The sequence below is a fragment of the Drosophila serrata genome, unplaced genomic scaffold (assembly GCF_035046125.1).
Source record: "Drosophila serrata isolate PLE 108 unplaced genomic scaffold, ASM3504612v1 contig_276, whole genome shotgun sequence".
In the NCBI taxonomy this organism is placed as follows: domain Eukaryota; kingdom Metazoa; phylum Arthropoda; class Insecta; order Diptera; family Drosophilidae; genus Drosophila; species Drosophila serrata.
In genome coordinates, this window is record NW_028257174.1 from 4,952,364 (window position 1) to 4,976,708 (window position 24,345).

The 24,345-nt window shown below is 46.7% G+C and overlaps 6 protein-coding genes across 13 annotated transcripts; 2 read left to right on the plus strand and 4 right to left on the minus strand.

Moving 5' to 3' along the window:
• Nucleotides 1-122: 122 nt before the first annotated feature.
• arm (armadillo) lies at nucleotides 123-9,852 on the minus strand. 8 transcript variants are annotated; one of them, XM_020946966.2, is made up of 7 exons: nucleotides 9,690-9,852; nucleotides 8,516-8,575; nucleotides 4,378-6,017; nucleotides 4,107-4,307; nucleotides 3,769-4,041; nucleotides 2,443-2,539; nucleotides 123-907 (listed from the first exon to the last, which is right to left on the minus strand). In XM_020946966.2, exons 2-7 carry the CDS (start codon nucleotides 8,544-8,546, stop codon nucleotides 615-617), a joined length of 2,535 nt encoding a protein of 844 aa, XP_020802625.1. In that variant the 5' UTR covers nucleotides 8,547-8,575; nucleotides 9,690-9,852; the 3' UTR covers nucleotides 123-614. The 8 variants fall into 8 exon arrangements, with proteins under 8 accessions (XP_020802625.1, XP_020802629.1, XP_020802627.1 ...); XM_020946970.2 differs by lacking the exon at nucleotides 9,690-9,852 and adding an exon at nucleotides 9,422-9,546; XM_020946968.2 differs by lacking the exon at nucleotides 9,690-9,852 and adding an exon at nucleotides 8,983-9,333.
• Nucleotides 9,853-10,165: 313 nt separating this feature from the next.
• Nucleotides 10,166-12,021, minus strand: LOC110179478 (DALR anticodon-binding domain-containing protein 3). The gene is made up of 3 exons (XM_020947051.2): nucleotides 11,205-12,021; nucleotides 10,788-11,103; nucleotides 10,166-10,725 (listed from the first exon to the last, which is right to left on the minus strand). The coding sequence occupies exons 1-3, from the start codon at nucleotides 11,915-11,917 to the stop codon at nucleotides 10,438-10,440; spliced, it is 1,317 nt and encodes a 438-aa protein (XP_020802710.2). The 5' UTR covers nucleotides 11,918-12,021; the 3' UTR covers nucleotides 10,166-10,437.
• Nucleotides 12,022-12,148: 127 nt separating this feature from the next.
• LOC110179501 (uncharacterized) lies at nucleotides 12,149-14,264 on the plus strand. Its single transcript, XM_020947077.2, has one exon. The coding sequence runs from the start codon at nucleotides 12,392-12,394 to the stop codon at nucleotides 14,102-14,104; it is 1,713 nt and encodes a 570-aa protein (XP_020802736.2). The 5' UTR covers nucleotides 12,149-12,391; the 3' UTR covers nucleotides 14,105-14,264.
• A 613-nt stretch (nucleotides 14,265-14,877) lies between these two features.
• Nucleotides 14,878-16,537, minus strand: LOC110179477 (dnaJ homolog subfamily C member 25 homolog). The gene has a single exon (XM_020947050.2). It carries the CDS (start codon nucleotides 16,296-16,298, stop codon nucleotides 15,300-15,302), a length of 999 nt encoding a protein of 332 aa, XP_020802709.1. The 5' UTR covers nucleotides 16,299-16,537; the 3' UTR covers nucleotides 14,878-15,299.
• A 375-nt stretch (nucleotides 16,538-16,912) lies between these two features.
• LOC110179449 (SREBP regulating gene protein) lies at nucleotides 16,913-18,523 on the plus strand. The gene is made up of 2 exons (XM_020946997.2): nucleotides 16,913-17,335; nucleotides 17,394-18,523. Exons 1-2 carry the CDS (start codon nucleotides 17,234-17,236, stop codon nucleotides 17,943-17,945), a joined length of 654 nt encoding a protein of 217 aa, XP_020802656.1. The 5' UTR covers nucleotides 16,913-17,233; the 3' UTR covers nucleotides 17,946-18,523.
• Nucleotides 18,524-18,573: 50 nt separating this feature from the next.
• LOC110179448 (putative isoaspartyl peptidase/L-asparaginase CG7860) lies at nucleotides 18,574-20,434 on the minus strand. Its single transcript, XM_020946996.2, has one exon. The coding sequence runs from the start codon at nucleotides 19,705-19,707 to the stop codon at nucleotides 18,667-18,669; it is 1,041 nt and encodes a 346-aa protein (XP_020802655.2). The 5' UTR covers nucleotides 19,708-20,434; the 3' UTR covers nucleotides 18,574-18,666.
• Nucleotides 20,435-24,345: the final 3,911 nt, after the last annotated feature.

Genomic DNA, 24,345 nt, shown 5'->3' on the forward strand with positions numbered 1-24,345 from the left:
AGGGTTCTTTAAGTCACATATCAGATGCATGAAACACACTGTATTAAACTATCCTGCTTTGTAGCTACTACTATTCCCACTTTCAGGTTCACATCACAATAAATAAAAATACGGACACGATGTGAAGGAAATGTACGAGTTCTATTGCAAACATTTGTTTAATTTTTCCATTTCGTTTATGAGGATAATATGTAGTCATAGAATATTTTTCTTTTTGCAGCTGCATTCGCATTATAATTAATATATATGTATTTTGCAAGTATGCGTTGTGTAAGAGTGTGTGCTTGGGGGTGGGTGTTGTGTGAATAATAGCCTTCTTCCACCGCTGGCAGTGCCTTCTGTGCCTCCTCATCCTCCATCCAGTTACAGCAGCGTCCCCTTCGTCTTTGCCAAGTAAAATCAACACATGACGTTGATCTCATCAAATCGATGGATCCCTTAACCGTGATCCATCCCACGTCGTCGTCCTTTTGCTTCAGTCCAGAAGGCAGCCGGTGGAAGAGGGCTATAATGCCGGGGTAGGGGACTGGGATATTCGCATGTGTGTCTGTGTTTTTGTGTGTGTTTGGGGAGCCGAATGGAATCTCGGGCTCCCTTACCCTTAGCGGTGTCGTCTAACAGTCGGTATCGTACCAGGCAGCCAGGTTGTTGTTGTCATTGGGTGGCGTCGGCATGGCGTCCAAATCAAAGTTCAATGCACCGGCATCAATCTCGCCAACGTCCATGTCCATGGAATAGGGCGATGTGGGTGCGCCGCTGGGCGGGATGGCACCGAGAGCACCACCGCCGTTGCCAGCACCACCAACCGCTCCGCCATTGCCAGCATTTCCGCCAGCGCCGCCGCCGCCGCCCACCGGGCTGCTGATCTCTAGACCCTGCATTGAATCTATTGGTAGAGTATCATATCCTGCGGACAAAATGGAACAAAAAGAGAGGAGAAAATAGGGCGAAAAATTGATGATTAGTAAACGGGGTTTGAAAAGGATTCGTTAGTTTCCTAGCAGCTCCACTCATATGTGTATCTGCCGTCGACAGATGATGATCCGGAGTCACGGAGCTCTCTGCACAAGTGGAACCAACACAAGATAATTATGAAGGGGTACTACAATCTTCTTATTAATAAATATATTTTAATATTTAGTCATCTTTGGTTCCAGTTATGCAGAAGCTCTGGTCCACACAATAACCTAGGGATATCGAACAACATAAACCATTCTTTGAATGTCGCTTAAATATATATTCTAGAAACTATAATCACATAATTTAATTCGAGTTCGCCTTCGAGTTCGAATCTGCATGCACTCACGTCTTACAAACTATATATTGAGATATATGCAATATATATACACGATCTATATGAATAAAAGTAACTAGTAAATAGTTCTATGCGATAATCGCTGGCTACGTGACATGCAAACTTAATCTTCGTTGCTTTTTGATGAGATAACGTGAATTCTAGGATGCGCTTCTAGTGAGAAACCAAAACGAAATATATATATTGTAAACGAAAGGATAAATATTTGGAAATAATCAAAAAAAAATGTAGTCGTTGCTTCATCATTATCGGTCCAATCGATGATATCGCTATCCTGGCTGGAGGTTAGCAGGAGAATGAAAGAGAAAGAAGGATAGACCGAGACAGGAAGTCTTCTGGTTTCGGATATTAAGGATATCATTTCAGGATTCCATTTTACTGTTATGTGTGGGTAGTGAAAAGAGTGTGTGTTTTTTAATTGTTTTCGTGATCCCGTTTGTGTGGGTGGGAGTGTGTATTTGTGTGTGAGTGTGAAGTTCTCAAAACTTGTAAGCTTGGTCTTGCGGCGCTGCACTAAGGACGACAATCGGGACCTAATAGTACGATATTAAAATCGATTTAACGAATGCTGTATTTTTTTTTAAATACATGAAAGCTGGTTGCCGTTTGAAAGAGAAACCGGACCTGTCAGGATAAATATTCTTGTTCGGTTTCTAATAAGGTTTTTCCCTCACCACCTGTGAAAGGATTTTTCAAGATCACACTAAATTAAGTCATTTTCTTTTACTTCCTTTGCATGCACTCCGAGATTAAGTAGGGGTTAACAAAACCGGGGGGCGGGTTGACGAGCAGGGAGAGATAAAGATGTTGATTCTAGCGAGGGGTCAGGTCGGGGAAATTATCACACACTGCAAATTTAGGTGTGAACTTAACATTTCTTATTTTTGTTGTTGCTTGGATTTTAATTGGTGCTTATTTGAATGATGAGACACGATAACGATTAAATGTATGCGGGGGAGAAACGGGCACGGGCACGGGCTGGGGGTTGGGCCTGGGGCTGGGGCAAGGACGCCCAAGGATTTATCGAATTGTCTGAAGCTCGTTCTTGTTTTAGAGATGGGTTATGCGGGGTTCTTCTTCTGGGGGGTTTGGGGTCTCTTCTCTTATGCATATGACAACATACATACCTTGCTGATGGAATGCGCGACCTCCGTGCGAACTGTGCACACTGGGCGGACCCTGTCCGTACAGGCCCTCATATGCTTCTTCGGGTCCAAGCATATCCTGTGATCGATCGATTTATCGTGTTCGTTTATCGGTTTTGGTTGGTTTGGTTGGTTGGTCGGTGTACGGTGTGTGTGTGTTGAGGTGCGTAATGTGTGTGTGATCGTACGTGAGTGTGTTAAGGTGATGTATTTTTTACAGTTTCGTTTTTACATTTAATTGTTGTTGTTGTTGTTGTTGGGATGGATCAGAAGTGAAAAGTTGTTAGGAAAGAGAAGACACGCGCAAACGATTGTTTGCAAGTGAATGTGGTAGACAGGAAGAGAAAGAGAGAGGGAGAGAGCGAGATCGAGTGGTGGGGCATAGGTAGAGAGAGACAGAAAGAGAGAGAGAGTCGCGTTGTTGTTGATGTTGGTGAGTGCAGTGATTGATTATCCGTCATTGGTTTTGGTTTTCGGTTCATTTACCGTTGCAGTTGTGTTGGTTGTGGTGGGGATTTTTGTTTTGTTTTGATTGGGTTTTTGTTTTACACACACAAAGTAAACATAAAGGAAAAAAGAAAAGAACGAAAAGTAAATAAAAAAACGTGAATTAATTACAAAATCATAATTAAAAACAAACGCAGTAGCGAACATTCAAAGAATGTACAAAAATCAATTTTAAAATTCATATATTGATGTAAATATGTTTGTATTTCGTGGGGGTTGTTTGCACGAGGGGGGTTGGGGAGGTGTGGTGGGGTATAAGGGGAAGAAGGGTTGGGAGGGGGGTGTGGGTGTGGTTGTCGATTGGTGTGGTTGTGTGGGGATAAAATACGATGAGAACTAATCGGTATCGGCACTGTTATCGTAATCAATGGTCATCTACAGCCAAATGCTCTTGCTACCTACTTATCGACTAACATTTACGATCTATCGAAGTTTGTGGGATACATAACGGATGAGAAGCGATAAAGAACATAAAACGTGGGATACAACATAAAAGTCGATTTCTAAATCAAGAATCCACAAGAAATCGTTATCGAAATTGTAAGCAAGTCCAAGTAATAGCGATAATATATAGCTCGATACTTAATACGGATACGGTTGAGAGATACCAGTACATAATGCTTGACTAGATTAAGTTTTTCTACAAATTTACAATTTTATGTACAAGTTCGCTTCGCGCGGGATAATTAATTATCAGAAGAATTCGAATCGGAAACACAAGAAGAAAGAAAGGGATTGAATCGAATTGAACCGGGGGTGAGGAGGAGGCAGACTCCTCCTCCTCTTAGCCTAAGCACGCACCTGCAGATCGGGACCCATGCCCAGGTCAGCGTTGGCCCAAATGTTGTTGTCCTCGCGCAGTAGCGAGTTGGTCAGCTCGATGGACAGCCGCTTCTTGTAGTCCTGCGGCTTGTCCTCGCTCATCCGGAAGAGCACGGCGGCGGCGTACGTGGCCACGCCCTCGTTGCGTGAGTGCAGCAGATCGGTCAGTGGCCCGGTGGCACCCTCCTGCTCGATAATCTCGGCGCCCTCCTTGTCGGCGGCCAGCTCACAAAGAACTCCGGCAGCCACGCGCTATGGGATCGAAATATATCTTTAGCTACTGCATCACTCGCTTCCATATCATACTGACGACTTACCTGAATATTTTCAATTTCGTTGAAAAGCAAACGCACAAAGATCGGTATCACCGACTGCTGGCGGATGAGTGCCCGGTTGTGCGACTCCCGGGCCAGGATATGCAATGCCCCCACCGTGCCCTCGACAATCTCCTCCATGCGTACACCGTCAGCGTATGCAGATGGCTGCTGGGAGCCAGTGGTGGCAATCGATGAGCGTTGCTGCAATTGAATCATCGTTTCATTAGCTTATGATTGATAAAAAAAAAGGGGCCTCCTATACAAAACTCACCCTCTCTGTGTCCTGGAAGGCACGCATTAGCAGCCGCACCAGGTGATGTATGGCCCCGTGCTCACGCAACGGGGCATGGTTGGCCGGACAAAGGGCCAAATTGCGAATAAGCCCAATTACGGCCTTGATCAACGGCCAGCGTGATGGGGGATGCAAGAGCTTCACAATCACCGATAGACCGTAGTTTAGACGCACGGCATTCTGGGCCAGCTCAGAGTCGACGTGACGCGAGGTCAAGTGACGCAGGGCGCAGACAGCCGGCTCAGTAATCTCCTCGCGATCGCCGGCATTGATGATCGTACGGACGAGGGCATCCACGCCGCCCACCTGGCAAACGGTAGCCTTGTTGCGTTGATTGTTGCACGTCAGATTCGAGAGGATGCCGGCGGCACAGGTGACCACGTTGACATCGGTGGAGCCGAGCACCTGGACGAGCGACTGGAGCAAGGCCTCGAGACCCTCCACCTTGGTGGCCGCATCCGACAGATTACGCAGCGTCCACAGGCAGTTCTGCACAAGACGGGGCGACATGTTGCCCAAGTGCATGGCCAGCGCCTGCATGCCACCGGCGTCTACGATGGCTGGCTTGTTGCTGGAGCAGACGGACAGCACCTTCAGTACACGCGAGGTGGTCCACAGCAGCTTCTCGTAGTCGTAGGAGCGCATGATGCGCACCAGTTCGTTCGGTCCACCGGAAGCGAGGATAATCAGTTTGCTCTCCTGATTGCCGTAGGCCAGAATTTGGAGACAATCGGTAACAATGGCCAGGAACTTGACATTGTTCCTCTGCAGCAAAGTGACCATTTTCTGGAGTCCACCCGCCAAACGGACGGCCATCTTGGAGCCATCCTGATGCAGCAGCAGGTTGTGCAGCGTGGTAATTGCATAGAAGAGCACACTCTCCACTGGCGAGGAGAGCAGCTTGACGAGAGCCGGTATCCCGCCGCTCTTGAAGATGGCCAACAGACCTTGACGATGGTGCGACAAGTTGTGCAGCGTGCCAACGGCTGCCTTGGTGCTCTCCAGATCGTTGCTGTTCGAGATGGCACGCACCAGGGCGGCCACCATCTGGGGGCTGTTCATAATGGCATGCCGGGAGGCCTCCTTCTTTGACAGCTGGTGGACCATCATGGCGGCCTGGGACACCACCACCTGATCCTCGTCGTTCAGCAGCTTAATCAACTCGGGAATGGCCCTGGTGGCCAACTCGGCATCATCCTGGTAGTTGATTAGATTAACCACCGCGTGCTTTAACATCTGCGATGGCTCCGACAGACGTTGCACCGCCGTTGGCTGCTGCGGATCAAACTGGGTGGAAGGTATCTCGATGCCCTCCTCCAGCGTCTCTGGGAACATGGCAGCTCGAACGCGTTGTGAGCGTGTCTGGCTCAGCTGCTGGTTCATATCGTCCACCTGATCCTGTGTAAAGTTCTGTGGGAAACCAGTGTCCAGATCGAACATAAGCGGATCACCCTCCATCTCCTCATCCTCCTTCCCAGACAGCGATGGGACCTGGGTAACAGCGCCCGAATGGATGCCGGAGTCGCCCAGGTACGAGTTCTGCTGCCACATCAGAGTCTGCTCCTTGGCGGACACCATTGGTGGCAGATCCGGCGGATTGTATTGATTATTATGGGACACTGCAAGTATAGATGGTTTAACAAACAATGGTTTCGCTTTGGCAATGCAATAGCAGGTGAGTTTGGGAGAAAAGATATATCAGTGAGGGGGAGTTTCCATCAATGGATTAAAGACGCGGATGATGACGCTGATGCTGTAATGGATTACATTTTCCCTGCTTCCGTTCCTGCTTCAAAATATTTCAAGCATCGGTTCTTTGTGCCTTTTACATCTCCTTTAATATTCAACGTTTTGTGTGTATGTGGACCCTTTGAAGCGAAAGAATAGACAGAGCATGGCCATCAGACTGAGTGCAGCAGCCCAGCATCCCAGCAGCATTTGATTTAGGTCTTGATTCCCTCTTCTTTAACCCGCTGCACAACCCATTTCCATATTTTCTTCTTTCATTCGTTTTTTTTCAGCTAAAAAGGATGGCCAAATGGGAAACGACAGCGACTGACAGCAAAGTGAGCAAGTGAGTATCGCAGCATCCCGAGCAGCATTTATAAAAAATGTGCTAAGAGAAAACTTTGAAGCGTGACAAATTGAACGCTGCAGGATATTCCCGCAAAGTTCAGAGACTGAGAGAGAGAGAAAGGTGGCGGCTACTGAAAAGCTGAAAAGGGGGTTGCGCTCACACATGACAGAATCCTGGCAAAAGGATTTGGATTCGAATGGATTTGCGGGGCGTTTTGTTTGCCACTTCAGTCTTAATTATGCCCCGACCTCGTTTCAGCATCTCCGCCCTGCGCCTTTGTTGTTTGATATATGCGCGGACACAGTTCATTTCAGACAGCCACGCCCACGCCTCCTCTTGCATTTTTCGCATTTGCATTCGCAAATAGCACTCGCGAGTCGCAACTCCCCCAGAGGTCCTGCCTCCTCCAAGAGCAAGAGTTTGCTTGAATGCCACAGTCAAGCTATAAAACTGAAGAATGGATAAGAATAGGTTTTATTTCTAACTAATAATACAAAGAATAATCATAATATAAAAGACTTGTAACAAAGATTATCTAAAGGAGCAAGAAATGCAATACATAAACTCAAGACTACATCATAAAACACTAAACCCAAGGTATCCTAGCCCTCTATTAGTATCTAAGACTTCGGTGACCGGACAGACGAATATGGCTATGATAATGAATTATTAATTATTAAGCTACGGTATCCTCATACCCTCTGGGAAGGAGGATTACCAGCAACTATTAACCACTAAGCCTTGTAATTATTTCCTAATTATAGCATGTATTCCCTTTTAAGCAGACTCTACTGTATAACCGCACTGTAAATCCCATTTCGTTTCATTTCCCAGATCGATTAAGCGCTCTTTCTCTTTGACTCTGTTCCTATCCCTCGAGTGCGACCACGCACTCAAAAGGAGTGAGGCTTGGGGATTAAGGAGCATAAGGGCAGAGGAGAGGAAAGAACAAGGAACAAGGAGCCTTTAAGTGGAAGTTGCTGCCTCAGCCGCATACTAATTAAATTCTGCACACACTCGCGCACACACAAAAAAAAAGCAAGCATAAGAAATGTGCAGCCGAGTTGAAAATGAGATTGGGATACGGGGACAGCGGGAGAGAGGCCGGGACGAGTGAGTGTGTGGGCTGGCCACGTGCAAGTACACGAGTGCGTGAGTGGGAGTGGGTGGGCATCAACTTTCAAAAGGGTACCCGTAACGAGTAACGGTACTGCAAATGAAGTGGCAAAAAGGAGCACGCTGGCAAGCGAGTGAGTGAGAGGGAGGAGGTAGCTGGAACTTCCATTTCGTTCAGCAGCGCTAGCACAAAATGTTAAATTGCAAAATCAAAAGGAGCAGGAACAATTCTGACTGATATAAGGATATGGTTTTGAGTCCGTTTCCCCCTTGGCCTTCGCTTGTTGGTGGTGGCTGTAAAAAAGATCATCCAAGTGGCGTATGCTCGGGCATTAACAAGTATGTAAATGTGGGCAGACCTTGCAAGAAGTGGATGTACATACATAAATGTTCATCAATTATTCCTTCAGGGTGGATGATGGATGATAGTTACCCTAAATACCTAACATTTACCAGCAGGGGTAAGAAACTGAGAACAAATGACACAATACAAAGGCCATAATTGATGTCGCAGTATTTGTCAAACAAATCCGCCCTTTTCAATTATCATTCAAAAGGGAGATTGTTGTAATATATCTCCCACATAATTTATACAGCTCGCACTGGATAACTCAGAAATACATCTTTATCCAGTGTTATGTTTTTAAATATTACTATATCTGAATATTATCCTTTTTGTCAACATTTCATGGCTTGATTTTGTTTATAATTTCTCCAAGTCGTGTGTGTATTTGAGAGCGGTAAGCCGAAACCCCACACTGAATTCAACTGGAAACTTGTGTTTGACGTAAAAGTATTTTTCCATCCGCTATTCCCGTTTAGAGTGCAAAATGGATGCCAAGTCTTCTTGGAAGTGAAATCCAATACGGGGCGGGGGACGGGGGAGTACTGTTAGTTGCTTAGTTGGAGTGGGAGTATACTTACTTGTCCGATTCTGGGCTGGCATGTAACTCATCTTGGTGATTAAGGCGCTTTACACCACACCTGCAAGAAAGAGACAGAGGGTACATAAATGAGTAATTTGCTTAACAGTTAACGCCGTTCGTGTGTTGGTGTGAGAGAACGAAGAAACTATGTATGGTAAAACATAACGGAGTTCGGGCAAAGCGAAGCGCCATTTTTTTTTTTAGATATCTCACAGACTAGCTGGTAATCGCTGACTAGTCACAGATTTTATTTGCTTTTCTTTTCCTTGTTCAACTTTAAACTTCTCATTTCCGCTTTGGGATGCCGCAGCATAACACGAAATATGCTGCGTATACCAAACAAATACACACACATTCACAGCACACACACACTCGCACTTAAAAGGAGAGAAAGAGATATCTAGACGCAGGTAGAAATGTATGTCGGCGGTGTCTCTCTACCTGGCTAAGACTCCAGCCACGAACCTTGAGTGATTTAATTACTATGCTTGGCACTTCTTTCGTCTTAATACACTTTTACAAATACAAAAAAAAAAAGAAAACAATTGCTGTGTGCTTCACTTGCAGCTTCGGAAAAGGCGCAGCGGAAAATGCGACCGAACAGCTAAAACGTAACAGAGCGAATGAGCATAGGAAGCATAAGAACGAGAACGAAGCACTGGCACTTGCAACACCGCCAGCGCGAGAGAGGGAGAGCGGGTCAGCGTGAGTTCGAGTGCGAGGGAGAGAAAGAGTCGAGTGCACACAAATGCAGCGGTTGCTGCGCAGAGTGCATACACACACAATAACCGAGGCAGAGGCAAGGATTCTGCAGCCAAAGATTAGATAAAGTGTCTAGTCTGGGCTCCCGGTAATGAGCCTTTAATTCGAACAAACACGATTTCCTGTCTGCGGCATTGTTTACCTTTCAGCAAGCAGTAAAACAAGCTTACGATTTGGGGGAATACATAAAAATGCCGTTTGTATGTATCCAGCTCCAACGAACTCACACTCTCGCACTCACAACGGCAGGCAGCTTACCACACATACACACGCACACTTGCCCCTCCCACCCCCGCGACCTGCTTGTTTGCCCTAGCCTTCCATATTTTCTACATGTTTTCTTCGCTTTCAGTCACAGCCACAACTACTTCTTGTTTTTAAGCACACAACCTTCAATTGCGCGTACTTACCACGTCAAAGATATTGAGTCTGCTTTAAAGCAGGATTTATTTATTTTAAACGCACTTGGAAAATTACTCGAGAAAACTGTGTATTAGCTGGCAACATCGAAACACTATCGATACTATCGATGATGGGATATTGTTTTCAAAACATCGTAAACGTATCGATACTACCGCTGGAGGGCGATATTTTTAAAATTTCCAATATCGTAGGTAAATAAATTAAAACAGTTAAAATATTAAATGGAAGAGTGTACTAATTTGCATGTAGGAACGTATTAAGCTTTGTTATATTCATGTTTGTACAAAATGAATGCATCGGTGTTTTGGTTTCGATAGTTACAATAGTGGACTGTCAACTTGCCAGCAGTTTCCACATATCGTTAAAATAAACAGAAATTCAAAATAGGGAGGCCGAAACTAAATATTCTTTTTGTTTCTCCCAAAAAATACTTTTCTAGTTATATATTCACACATTGATTATATTTATGTTTAAATAGTAAGGGTATTTATTTAGCAAAGGTTGAAGTTCTTGAAGGCCAGGAGTTTGCAGAAGAGATCCGTGTTAAAAACACATAAAAACTCCAGTTTACATTGATGGCCTTCTTTTTTAACTGGGGTGAGTTGTTATATAAATTCTTAGTCATTAGATCACATTGGTTTCATTCATGTTTCTGTAACCCCCTCATACTGATCGACAGTATTCGGTTCATTACGAGTCAATTACAAGCTAAGAGCAGGATCGAGCATCTCTCATTTAGATGTAGTCAACTGGCTGGATGCCCAGCACGGCCAGCACCACATTAAGGACCTGGCGCACGGTCATGATGAGATAGACTCTGGCGTACAGGATTGGTGACAGTTGTTCGCGCTTCTGGACGAGTACCTTCTTGTGGCGGTAGTAGCGACTGGTGACGCCGGCCAGATTCTCAATGTAGCGCACAAACTTGTGGATACCGCAGGAGCCCTGCGGCAGTTGCTCCAGCAGGGATTCGAGTACATCGGGGAAGGGCAGCAAATACCCGTAAATTAGCTGCCAATCCAACTAGGAGTAAGAGGAGAACATGAATTTAGAAATAAATTTAAAAGGAATACCGGCAAGCTCACATCGTCCTCCAAAATGCTGAAATCAATCGCCTCCAGTGGCGGCAATGGATCATACACGTTGGCCTTCACCTTGTCGTCAAAGGTGCGCAGCAGAGTCTCCAAGCGCGCCGAATTGTACAGTATGTACGAAGCGCCCTTGGAGCTTCCCAGTCCATTACGCACCAGAGTGACTGCGCTTTGGTGGCGCACACTGATCAGGTCCACAATGACGGCAGCTGCCCCCAAACGCTTCATCAAGGTATCCATGTTGCTGATGCCCGAGGGACGAATTCCATTGCGGTGCATGGCCACTTGGCGCATGTGCGTAGTGCGCAGCCTGCCAGCAAAAAAGAAAGAGAGGAAGCAAAGTGTGAATGAGCGGGATGATATTATTGATGGCAAGAGGAGCTAAACATGTTGTATCTTGTCCATACTCACTCCAAATAACTGTCCAGGGCCAGCTTCGTGCCCGTCTTCTGTACGGGCTCCACTACGGGTCCAGCGACCAGGCAGACGTGATCTTTTAGCGCCTGTTGGGTGCATTTCTGAAGCTCTACATGGACATGGAGTGTGTCCTTCTTCGCATCCTTTGAATCGACCAGATGCCAAGGCGAGTACTCAACCAGGCGACGCACAATATCATAGATTACCTGCAAGCGGTAGTGGCGCAGCCCGCCTGCTCCTTCACCAGCGTTCTCAAGAACCAAGGTCAATGTGGGCGACTGCTCAGTCTTGCGGCGCCGTCCATAATCACCGCCCTGAGACAGCACATTCTTAAGGACGAATTCAATGATTGGAAGTCGCTGAAAGCTCAGGGTGTAGCGCCCAGTAGACAACGAAGTGGCATCCTTGAGGGGAAAGCGCCACTTGGCGGCGTTCTCGATCAGTGACTGGAGCTCCTCGTTCTCCGGCAGCAGGTCATCCGTGCCGCTGCGAAGCTGGCGTCTCTGCTTGGCAACAACGGTCTGCCAGAATCGAGCGTTGGCGCAAACGCTGAGGTCTCCATTATCGGTCAGACCCAAGATGTTGTAGCGAATGGTGTCACCGAAGTGGCGCACGCGTAGCGGGGGCAGTGCATCGCTGCCAGCCGGCACGGTGAAGAAGTCTAAAAGGTGCTGACTAACCTGGTCCAATTGACTAGATGGATCCATATTTAAAGATATGGGAAATCAAAAGAAAATCAGGTCTTATCCGCAGAAATTATTAAAACGAGTTCGATAAAAGCTGTCAAACCACCGATGTCTTTATCGCCCTATCGATGTTTTTGACAGAGCCATTCCGGACATCGATATTCTCTTATCGATATTGCAAATATTCCAGCTTCCCTTCTTAAAAGAACTATATATTACCATTTTTAAATATCTCTAAATAATAAACATTTTGTCTGTGGTGTTCATGTTTGTGGTAATCTTTGAATATGAACTTTAAAACACTTCTAATACGATCGAGCCGATAGTTGCGATTGCAGCGCGTGAGGGGCAGGTACCGAAAAACAAGCAACGCCCATCTCTAACGCAAAGAAAAACACAAGTTGTTGATTTTTATCTGGTCGTCTGCGTCTTCTGCGGAAACTGGCAAAAGCTTGAGGAAGCAAGGAGCTAGTCCTTCAGCCCCTGATCCGAGCAATGCCAAACAACCTGGAGTCGCGGGTCGTGGACCTGGGTCTGGCCTGCTTGGTCTGCCTAACGGAGGAGCTCGGCAGCACCTCTGTTTACAGCCACGACCTGGAGCCGCCAAACATGGTCATTCTGGAGAAGATCCGTAGCTGCACCGGCCTAAAGCTGGAGTGCCGCGCCTACACACATATGGAGGGTTGGCCGGACAAGATCTGCCAGCAGTGCTACATCGAGCTAACGGTTGCCTATCGCTTCCGGGAGAAGTGCGCCGCTGTGGAGAAACTGTTCCAGCAGCAGCAGCAGATGCAGCTAAAGATGGAACTGGAGCAGCACCAGGTGCGCCTGCCAGCCACGCTAAAGATCAAGCGCCTTGAGATGGAACCCCTTGGCGCGTCCGGCGACACGCTGTGCAGTACACTGGCCACGGCCGCCGAGTCCTCATACTACCAGGAAATAGTAGAGGAGGTGGATGAAGAAGAATCGCAGGAAGAGACTGTGCCGGCGGTGCCGACGGCGGACGCCGTCACCCTGTTGCCGGATGAAGCCATGGTCCTGTCGCTAGCAGATCTCGATGGGACCGATCCCATCAAAATGAGACCAGAAAGTCTCGCCTCCAGTGACGAGGAGGCGGAAGACAAGCTGTTAGCCCTGGCACCCTGGGATAACGACCAGACGCCGGAGCACCTGTACGAAATAGAGACACCGATAATGGAGGAAGAGCTGCCCACGCAGTCGCTGCCACCACCGCCGCCACCACCACCTGCCCAGGCAACCAGCAAGCTGAGAAAGCGTACCTATCGCCGCGTTTCGCCCATTGTCAAGCAAGACAGTGGGAGAGATGCAAGTTCCGACCTAGATAAGGATTTCCAGCCGGTGGTGGTGACCAGCTCGAAGCGCCGTCAGTCAGAGCGCTCGCCGAAGATCTGTGACGTGTGCGGGAACACGTACAAGTACCAGCACGCCCTGAATGCCCATATGCGACGCCATAACAACGAGCGGCCGTATCCGTGCGAGGTGTGCCAGAAGGCGTTCATCTCGAACGTGGAGCTGCGTCGTCACATGCGCGTCCACACCGGCCAGAAGCCTTACGGCTGCAAGTTCTGTGAGCGCCGCTTCTCGGACTTTGGCAGCAGCAAGAAGCACGAGCGGATCCACACCGGCGAGCGGCCGTATGTGTGCGAGGTGTGCCACAAGGGATTCGCCTACGCCCATGTCCTATCCGTTCATCGACGCACACACACCGGGAAGAAGCAATTTCAGTGCACTAAGTGCGACAAGGGATTCACCAAGAAAAGTTACCTGTCGGCGCATATGGACCAGCACCGTGGCTCGGGATCTGCTGAGTTAACTGAAGAAGATGGAGAAGCAATGGGATCTGGCTTCAGCGCTGGCGCTGGCAGTCTGCGTCTGTCCGGACGCAAGCCGGACACCTTCTCCCTGGACTCCGTAGTGCTGGGCGAGCAGAATAAGGTCCTCGAGGAATGCATTGTCACTAATGACTTTATGTTCAACGAGGAGGACGATGACGACGGCCGGGCCGTTGTGGATGAGAACGAGGAAGCGGAGGCGACGGAGGACACCAATCATCACGAATCGTATCCGCCGCAGCCAGACTTTGATGACGTCGATGGCTACCAGAGTGTGCGATCCGTCAAGGAGCTGGTGGGCGACCTGCTCGATTCGGAGGAGTTCGACGACGAATCTAAATATCTGATCGACTAGTATTACCCCTTACACGAGTCTCTCCACTATACTAAACACTAAAACCAAACCCCACCCCCCACACCCTGTAGGTGTTAGATGCTAGTTAATGTGCTTAGGATCTTAGAATTCTAGGCCCCCGCAATCTTTGTAAATAAATTGAAAAGATATTTGGATAAAAGTCTTATTATAGATTCCTTGTGTAAAAGGCATGCCTTTAGAAATGAATTCCCATATCAGCATGTAATAAGAGAGAGATATTATGGTACCTGAATCGTACGCTGCTTAGATCTAGCCGCTGATTAGGGAGATATCTATATATATCTTTCTAAAAAGCTTTATAAAATAGAAACGTACTCCCTATTAGTGGCTCAAGCCTTACACCCGGCTTAAAATATTTTTAAATGTAAATATAAATATATATATTTGCAGACTAAACTGATTATTCAGTCTCAAATAGATTTGTTTATAATTTATAATAAAACCTGCAGGTATTATCACTTTCCATTGAGATAAGCTGGCTCTTCAAGGCCGACTTTTGTCTCACCTTACCTTCCGGCAGGCACGTACAGAGACAAGCTTAGCTATAAGTTAAGAGTTCCCCTCATAAAAATTCCGAATTGTGTTTCCAAGCAAACTGTGTAAATAGAACAAGAACGAAGAGATGCTGCTGGCAACAGCGAGGTCTCCAGCTTAATGCCACGAAATCGAATTTTTGGCTTCACCAAAAACCAACTGTGCAAATTGGGGGTCACAGTGGAGACCCCATTAAGAAGACTGGAAGCGACGACATGTAAATTCTATCTAGTTTATTACAGGCTCGGGTTAGTCAAGTATCATGTGTTAGTATTTCGCTCTTTGTACGCACGCATATACACACACACTATTTAGTTTGGGGCAATTGTTCTAGGGTGATTTATAGTCCATGGTAGCCGGCGACCACTGTGGCGGAGTGAACCGCCGAGATTGGCCACGTTCTTGAACCGGTTTCGGCGGAGCACTCCGGCACGGGGTCAACGATTCGCCCTACGGCTGGGGGATGCCGGGGCATTTACATATTCTCTCATATTTAAGTCGGTGTACAAAAAATATATATGTGTATATTAAATATTATGATTAAAATTTAGACGGTAGGGGCGAGGCTAAGGAATTGCATCCAGAACTCCACATGGAACAATAAAACTTGAACGCATTCACACTCACAACAGCTAGCTGCCTAATCCTCGAAGGTGATGCGCCCGGGGCCATGGTTCTTCATGTAGCGCCGGTAGGCCTTGTAGCGCGGATTCTCCGCCAGCTTCTTCTTCATCTCTTCATCCTGTTCCGCCTTCCAGGCCACGAAATTGTCACGCTTCCACAGCTCAAGATGCAGATACTCCTCGATTAGCTTATCCTCCTGCGCCTCGAACTGATGCTGGCCCATGCCCAGGTTCCGGCGTATAAGATGAAGCTTCTGCTCGCGGCCATAGGGCTGCTTCAACACCGTATAGCGCCAGAACCACTGGGCATGCCACACGATGAACGAGAGTATCGTGTATGGGCAGATAATGAGCTGCACCCACAGGACATCCCAGAGCGTTGGCTTCGCGTAGCCGCCCTTGACGTCCATCTTCTCCTCGATCACCCGACGGATGATGCGTTCCAGCTCCTCGCGTTGATCCGTCTTCGACATGCGGTTCTTGCCCTTCTTCTGGATGCGCTCCTGGATCTCGTCGCGTGCTATGTCCAGCGCCTGATTCCTGTACTTGGGCACCGTGGCGAAGTACTTGATGGCAGAATCGTAACGCTGCCAGCCGGAATAATACTGGATCACGGAGACAATGGTGAGCACCACCACGATGACAACGCGCACGTCCACCTTGGGGGCCACGCGGCGACGGTAGTAGCGATAGTAATGCGCATAGTACGCATCCGGATTGTCCAGCATGTAGTCGTAGTCCGTGCGCGACTCCTCGTCCCTCAGGATCTCGTAGGCGGTGGCCACCAGCTTAAACTGTGTCTCCGCCGTTGCCTTAGCCTCCTCGCCGCGATGCAAGTCCGGATGATAGCGCCTGGCCAGCTGGCGGTAGGCCTTGCCGATCTCCGACTTGGAGGACTCCCTGGTAACGCCCAGCACATCGTAGCAGTTCTCCTTGCCGCAGTACAATCCCTCCAGCAGGCCGAGGGCCAGTGTTGGCAGCAGTGCCAATACTAGGAGAAGCCCCTGCACCTGCATCGCTGATTGTTGATGGCGCTTTCTCCTCCAATAGATCGGCTCGGATCGGGACACGTGGAGCGGCTGCTGTGCTGGAAGGTGCTCTACGACCGGAGCTAACTGGGCACAGCTGGCAGGGGTTGTGGCGTCGGGTGCGAGCAACTAGTGGTAGTCGCGTTGGCGCTCTTCCGTCTGTCCGGCTAAAATGGCCCGCTTTTTGGCCAGGTTCAACTTGCCCAGCAGAGTGTTAGAGGTGGAAGAGCTCGACGTCGACAGTAATGTGATCGATGGTTGAATTCGAAACTATCGTGATGGTAAACTTATGTCTAAAAAGCTAGGCCTTGTCTTGAGAGAATTGTAACTGGAATAACTGAGCTTACTGAGCTTACTTACGGAGTGCTAAGGAGGCAACGAAGTGAAAAGAAATCACAAGCAAAAAGTAAGTTCAAGTTAATTGGTTGTAAAGTTTTCAGTGGGTACATCGATAACATAAATAATCGAACGAGAAGCAAACGAATTCTTGGAACGCAAGTTTGAAAAGGTAAGAAACTGCATATTTTATGTAATTAATATTCGATTGCAAATAAATTCGGTTCAATAAATTAACAATCTTATGCATTTGTTTTGATTATCGCAGAAAGAGAAGAAATCGATAACAGCTCGAGTGCCACCTCTATGACCTGCAGCAAAACAAAAGAAGCAATTAACGAAATTTACTCGCAATTCCGTTTAAGTTTAAGAGGATACGCCCTTGTTGCAGGATAAGCCACTGAAACACATCTGGAGGAGCCACTGCATCCAATGCCCGAGCTCCGTATGGCCAATGGGAGCGCTGTGAGGGAGCAGCCAGAGTTTGGAAGCGAATTAACACCCATTTCCATGACTGCTGGCTCGTCGTCTGTTGTGAGGGATTCCCGCCGCCGGTGGCTGTGATGGAGCGCTAGCTGGTGGCCAGTATGTGGCCAGCCGCCCTCTCCCGCCTATTCAGACGCCGCATCGTGTACATTGTGCTGGTGGTGCTGCTGCTCATCACCGGATTCGGGCACCTCTTTGACCAGGTAAGTGAATGGTTGCCGCAATAGTTGGTAGCTTAAAGTGCTATCTCTCTCGTCACAGGACACCTTTGCGTGTCTGCACTGCGATGAGTATATGGTGCAGCGTACACGGCCGCTGCTGTGGACGCAGCAGCTTCTGGCCCCGGAGGAGCAGCTTAATCGTACACGCGGCACTCCGGAGGCGCACTGCCGGAACTCGGTGCAAGGCCATCGCCTGCTGGCCGACGAGCGGGGTTTCGTATGCCGAAGGCAGGAGGTGCTGCCCAACGGTTGCTGCAACACAGAGCTGCCCAATATCGGCTACTACAGCTGCCGCACCTGCAATGCCACTACACACTGCTGCGGTCTGTACGAGTACTGCGTCTCGTGCTGCCTCCATCCCGGCCAGCAGCCGCTGCTGGAGCGAGTCCTACGGTCGCCCAACACGCCCAAGTATATCTTCGCCAGCGTAAAGGACCATTTCGAGCTGTGCCTTGTCAAGTGCCGCACCAACTCGCACTCCGTGGCGCACGAGAACAAATATCGCGACCCAGCCGCCAAGCACTGCTATGGCCTCACAGAGGCCCACGAGTCGCAGCGGGATGTGGCACCCAAGGGAGCCAGTGGCAGCTAATCCTTGATCCCAAAGCGTTGATCGGTGATCGCAAACTAAAAAGTAACTCATTAGCAATTTGATTTCCTATTTTTAGGCTTCCTTGTTGGCAATACTGTAAATAGGTCAGGAATCGCCTAGATAGGCTCATAGATCGTTCAATTACTGCAAGACTGTTGTAATATATGCACCTTCAGGTATATAGTCGATATCGCGCGTTACATGTCTATGAAAATCCGGGATAACCACCGAAGCTTTATGGGGAACCCTAAGGCATCAAGCCATTCATATATGTGTACGTTGTAACAGTTCTGAGCTATTTGAGCAAATTTGAGATCGAATTTTAATGTAAGCATGTTTTTTTTCTTGTATATATTTAAGTATTTGAGTTATATGGGAAATACCAAAAACAAAGCCCCCACTTCTTGCTCTATTACTATGAATTTGTTTTGTATATAAATCAAGAAATTAAGGGAATGACGAACAAAGCCCAATAGCTCTCTTTAGCTAAGCTTTAGACCTAATCTTGTTGGTGTTCTAGTGTAATTTTTTTTAGAAAATATTGTAAATATATCAAAGTTTGCTATAAGTTAGAGAAATTGAAAGAGGTACTTTTTTTCCAATAATAATGATGTTTTAATACGAAATGTAAGTTACTTAACAGAAAACTGTATTTATTGAGCCGCATAATTTAAAATTCTTGTATTTGCTTTTATAGAAATTTTGTGATCTTACCACCAAGTTAAGCCTGGACCTCAAAAGGCTCCTGGTGCACCACCTTTCCCTCGATGCCATAGAATATGGTGCCATCCTGGACATAGCCCCAGGCCATGCGCTGAGAGGTGAAGCCGATGCCCAGATCACCGTCATGGCCTACCACAATGGCACCGCCGGTGCCTCCCAGTCGCTTGGTCATCTCCCGGCACTCCTGATCCACTGCGGCCTGGGCGGAGAGTCCCTTGTACTCGATGGCTGCCAGGATGCGTTGTGCCAGATTGTAACGCATGATGGTCTCGCCGTGTCCTGTCGTTGAGACACCACCACGTCCATTATCCGCATAGGTGCCGCTGCCCAAAATGGGTGTGTCTCCAATGCGACCCGGCCACTTGCCAGTGATGCCGCCTGTGGAGGTGCCAGCCACAATATGGCCCTGTGCATCCATTGCCACGGCACCCACGGTCTCGCCACTGGGATCGGTTTTGGGAACTGGCACTGCAACTGGTTCTGGAGCTGGAGCTGCGGTCTTCTCCTCTCTGGCGGCCATTTCTGTGCGTGCAAAGAAGGGATCCCTGCCCTGGGCCACCTGCTCCTGGAACTCCTTGAGCGTATAGCGAGCACCGTCCGTGACAAGGGCTCCCGGCTGCAAACGCTCACTGCCTGTGGCCAGGGCTAGCTCTTGAGCGTCATCGCCGCCCAGGAAGGTGTGCCGCTGCTTCTCCATGAGTCGTCGAGCCACCGTAATGGGATGCATCACATCACGTAGCAGGGTGATACAGCCGGCTCGCAAATCACGACCCTCCATGAGGCTGGCCTCCATCTCCACCTGGCCGTTGGTGTTCAGGCAGGAGCCGTAGCCAGCATTAAAGTTCTCGTCCAGCTCCATGCTGCGCACCGCTGCCTCCACGGCATCCAAGGCGCTACCACCGGCGCCGCCATTCTCCTCCGGCTGCAGCAAATGCCAGGCGGAGCGGAGGGCCTGCTTGATGCCCAGGAACTTGCCGATGATGCGCGATTCCGGAATGTCGCCGGCTCCACCGTGAATGAGTAGCACAGGACGTGGCATGGTCGAGGTCTCTTTTAATTTAATTTTAATTTGAATTTAATTTAGGAAGCTTTTTACTCTAGATAATGATGTCTGTCAGCAGCTTGAGAGTGTGAGGTCTGGTGCTCCGACTGCTGGGGATTTGTTTTATACTCCCTTCTTTGTCTTTGTGAAGGTATAACGCCCTGCCAAGGAGTCACTTAGCTGGTGAATGATGTTATTTCAATTATATATATATAGTTAATATGGAAAGGGAGAATTTATGAAATTTAAATGAAAGGAACTTCTTTAATTAGCCAGAACTTCTACCCCGCATTAATTTTGTGTATTTAAATTAAACTCTATAAAATTATATTCAATTTAATAGAGTATTTGGTCGGCGACTTCACATGATTATGATTACTTTGCATGCATATCTGGGCTCTTGTTTTTGTATGCACTGTGATAAATAATAATCAGTATATTTCATGGGGTTTTGAGGTTGTGCATACTATGTGGCTTTAGGGGAGTTATCGCTGTGGATGAGGGGATTCAGGAGAACAGGTGGGGGCAGGATAGGGAGGAGATCCCTGGCTATAAACTCTGGAATTCCGCTCAGGGAAAAACAGCTGGCAGATATTGAGGGTATTCCCTTTAATACATTTATTATTTTATTTTAAAGTTATGGTAATACATCAGTTCTGGGTATATTAAATCAAAGTTTTTATATGCTCCTTTTTTGGGTAAATTATAGATTTTCAAAAAATCATAACTCAGTCAAAAATGTGTTAATTTCAATTCGGAAAACGGTTCCTTGCTAGTTTTTGTCCGTTTAAAAAATCTGCATACTCCATTTAAAATTTAAATTTTTAAATTTTTTTACATCTTTTGGAAATTTTTATCGATGTAACCCCTTATAAAATTTCGAAAAAATTTCAAAAAATTTTATATTTTTACCGGACATGGCTAGATCGACTCGGCTGTTTATGCTGATCAAGAATATATATGATTTACTCATTGGCTTTGCAGGTTCGCGTCACTGCACCAGTAAGCCGTGGGGTCATGGGACCAAAACATCATACAAATACACACATACACTGCACAACACACACACATACACACAGATATATATATCAACCATGATGGAGCAATTAAAGCGAAACGTTTAATCAAAACACTCGGCAATTGTGGCTTGATTGAGTGACGGCGCCGCCGCCACCTACCGCATGGCATTGGTAGTCGTTGCGGCAGAGGTGGCGCCAAAGATCTCCAAAGGTGGAGATGCCAAAGAGACGAAATGTTAGTGTAACATGCGGCTGTTAAATTCCAGGAGTGTTAACATAACATAACGGACGAAGGCAAAAGCAATCGAAAAAAAAGCGCGCAAGCGTCTCTGCGCTCGGGATCGTCGGAAAAAATGGAAAATCCGGAAAACTACGTCGGGAAAACAGTGGCAGGTGTTAAAAAAGTGAATGCAGAGTGTTTGTGAAGTCCGGCAAGTGGAGGCAAGTGGGGGGAAGTGGGGGAACAGCTCCAAAAACGTTTTTTCTTACACAGCCAAGATCATGGCGGCTTTTTGTTGCTTTTTTTTTTTGTGGTGCAGCAAATGGACACAAGTGTGTGAATACATAAGTGCGTTTATGTATTTAAGTGTGTGTTTAGGCATAAAAGAGTGTGCTTTACCTTTATAATATTAGGAGGCTAATTTTTTGCTGTTTTTCGTGTGCTTTCATCCAGCTCTGTCGCCGTTGGGATCTTTCAGCAACAACAATGCAAGCAATGCAAGCGAGTGAGTGAAACAAACGTATATTCTTTTTTGGCTTATCCTCATCGTGCGCTGTTTCTGCGCGCGCATTTTCTCCTCGAGTATTTTTTTTTTGTTTTGAGGTAAACCGTAACAAGTGCCGTTACTGACTTTGGTTGCTTTTGCCGGTGCATGTGGAATCTAAGAGCGAGAGAGGGGGAGCGGCTTAAAGAGTACGATCCTCTCTTGGGTTTTTTAACTCTTAGAATTTGGCAACTGGGGAAGCTGGCTTTGTTTATCTTTGTTTTTCTTGGCAATTTTTAACTAAAATAAACTATTATCTTGTGATTTAATAAATCAAATCAATTTAAAGAATTGTGATCCTTACTCACACTTTGTATACAATCCTATTTCATTCCTTTACCAAATCAATCAACTAAAAACGTACAATTCTGTAGCTAATGGTCATGTCATCATTATCTTCATTATATTCCTGACTATATGTAGTTAAAGTCCTCCTGATGTATTCCCCGTGGCATGCCAAAGTTCATTGGCTTTGCGGGTTCGCGTCACTGCACCAGTAAGCCGTGGGGTCATGGGACAAAAACATCATACAAATACACACATACACTGCACAACACACACACATACACACAGATATATATATCAACCATGATGGAGCAATTAAAGCGAAACGTTTAATCAAAACACTCGGCAATTGTGGCTTGATTGAGTGACGGCGCCGCCGCCACCTACCGCATGGCATTGGTAGTCGTTGCGGCAGAGGTGGCGCCAAAGATCTCCAAAGGTGGAGATGCCAAAGAGACGAAATGTTAGTGTAACATGCGGCTGTTAAATTCCAGGAGTGTTAACATAACATAACGGACGAAGGCAAAAGCAATCGAAAAAAAAGCGCGCAAGCGTCTCTGCGCTCGGGATCGTCGGAAAAAATGGAAAATCCGGAAAACTACGTCGGGAAAACAGTGGCAGGTGTTAAAAAAGTGAATGCAGAGTGTTTGTGAAGTCCGGCAAGTGGAGGCAAGTGGGGGGAAGTGGGGGAACAGCTCCAAAAACGTTTTTTCTTACACAGCCAAGATCATGGCGGCTTTTTGTTGCTTTTTTTTTTTGTGGTGCAGCAAATGGACACAAGTGTGTGAATACATAAGTGCGTTTATGTATTTAAGTGTGTGTTTAGGCATAAAAGAGTGTGCTTTACCTTTATAATATTAGGAGGCTAATTTTTTGCTGTTTTTCGTGTGCTTTCATCCAGCTCTGTCGCCGTTGGGATCTTTCAGCAACAACAATGCAAGCAATGCAAGCGAGTGAGTGAAACAAACGTATATTCTTTTTTGGCTTATCCTCATCGTGCGCTGTTTCTGCGCGCGCATTTTCTCCTCGAGTATTTTTTTTGTTTTGAGGTAAACCGTAACAAGTGCCGTTACTGACTTTGGTTGTTTTTGCCGGTGCATGTGGAATCTAAGAGCGAGAGAGAGAGAGAGCAGCTTAAAGAGTACGATCCTCTCTTGGGTTTTTTAACTTTTAGAATTTGGCAACTGGGGAAGCTGGCTTTGTTTATCTTTGTTTTTCTTGGCAATTTTTAACTAAAATAAACTATTATCTTGTGATTTAATAAATAAAAATACAAATCAATTTAAAGAATTGTGATCCTTACTCACACTTTGTATACAATCCTATTTCATTCCTTTACCAAATCAATCAACTAAAAACGTACAATTCTGTAGCTAATGGTCATGTCATCATTATCTTCATTATACTCCTGACTATATGTAGTTAAAGTCATCCTGATATATTCCCCGTGGCATGCCAAAGTTCATTGGCTTTGCGGGTTCGCGTCACTGCACCAGTAAGCCGTGGGGTCATGGGACAAAAACATCATACAAATACACACATACACTGCACAACACACACACAGATATATATATCAACCATGATGATGGAGCAATTAAAGCGAAACGTTTAATCAAAACACTCGGCAATTGTGGCTTGATTGAGTGACGGCGCCGCCGCCACCTACCGCATGGCATTGGTAGTCGTTGCGGCAGAGGTGGCGCCAAAGATCTCCAAAGGTGGAGATGCCAAAGAGACGAAATGTTAGTGTAACATGCGGCTGTTAAATTCCAGGAGTGTTAACATAACATAACGGACGAAGGCAAAAGCAATCGAAAAAAAAGCGCGCAAGCGTCTCTGCGCTCGGGATCGTCGGAAAAAATGGAAAATCCGGAAAACTACGTCGGGAAAACAGTGGCAGGTGTTAAAAAAGTGAATGCAAAGTGTTTGTGAAGTCCGGCAAGTGGAGGCAAGTGGGGGGAAGTGGGGGAACAGCCCCAAAAACGTTTTTTCTTACACAGCCAAGATCATGGCGGCTTTTTGTTGCTTTTTTTTTTTGTGTGGTGCAGCAAATGGACACAAGTGTGTGAATACATAAGTGCGTTTATGTATTTAAGTGTGTGTTTAGGCATAAAAGAGTGTGCTTTACCTTTATAATATTAGGAGGCTAATTTTTTGCTGTTTTTCGTGTGCTTTCATCCAGCTCGGTCGCCGTTGGGATCTTTTAGCAACAACAATGCAAGCAATGCAAGCGAGTGAGTGAAACAAACGTATATTCTTTTTTGGCTTATCCTCATCGTGCGCTGTTTCTGCGCGCGCATTTTCTCCTCGAGTATTTTTTTTGTTTTGAGGTAAACCGTAACAAGTGCCGTTACTGACTTTGGTTGTTTTTGCCGGTGCATGTGGAATCTAAGAGCGAGAGAGAGAGAGAGCAGCTTAAAGAGTACGATCCTCTCTTGGGTTTTTTAACTTTTAGAATTTGGCAACTGGGGAAGCTGGCTTTGTTTATCTTTGTTTTTCTTGGCAATTTTTAACTAAAATAAACTATTATCTTGTGATTTAATAAATAAAAATACAAATCAATTTAA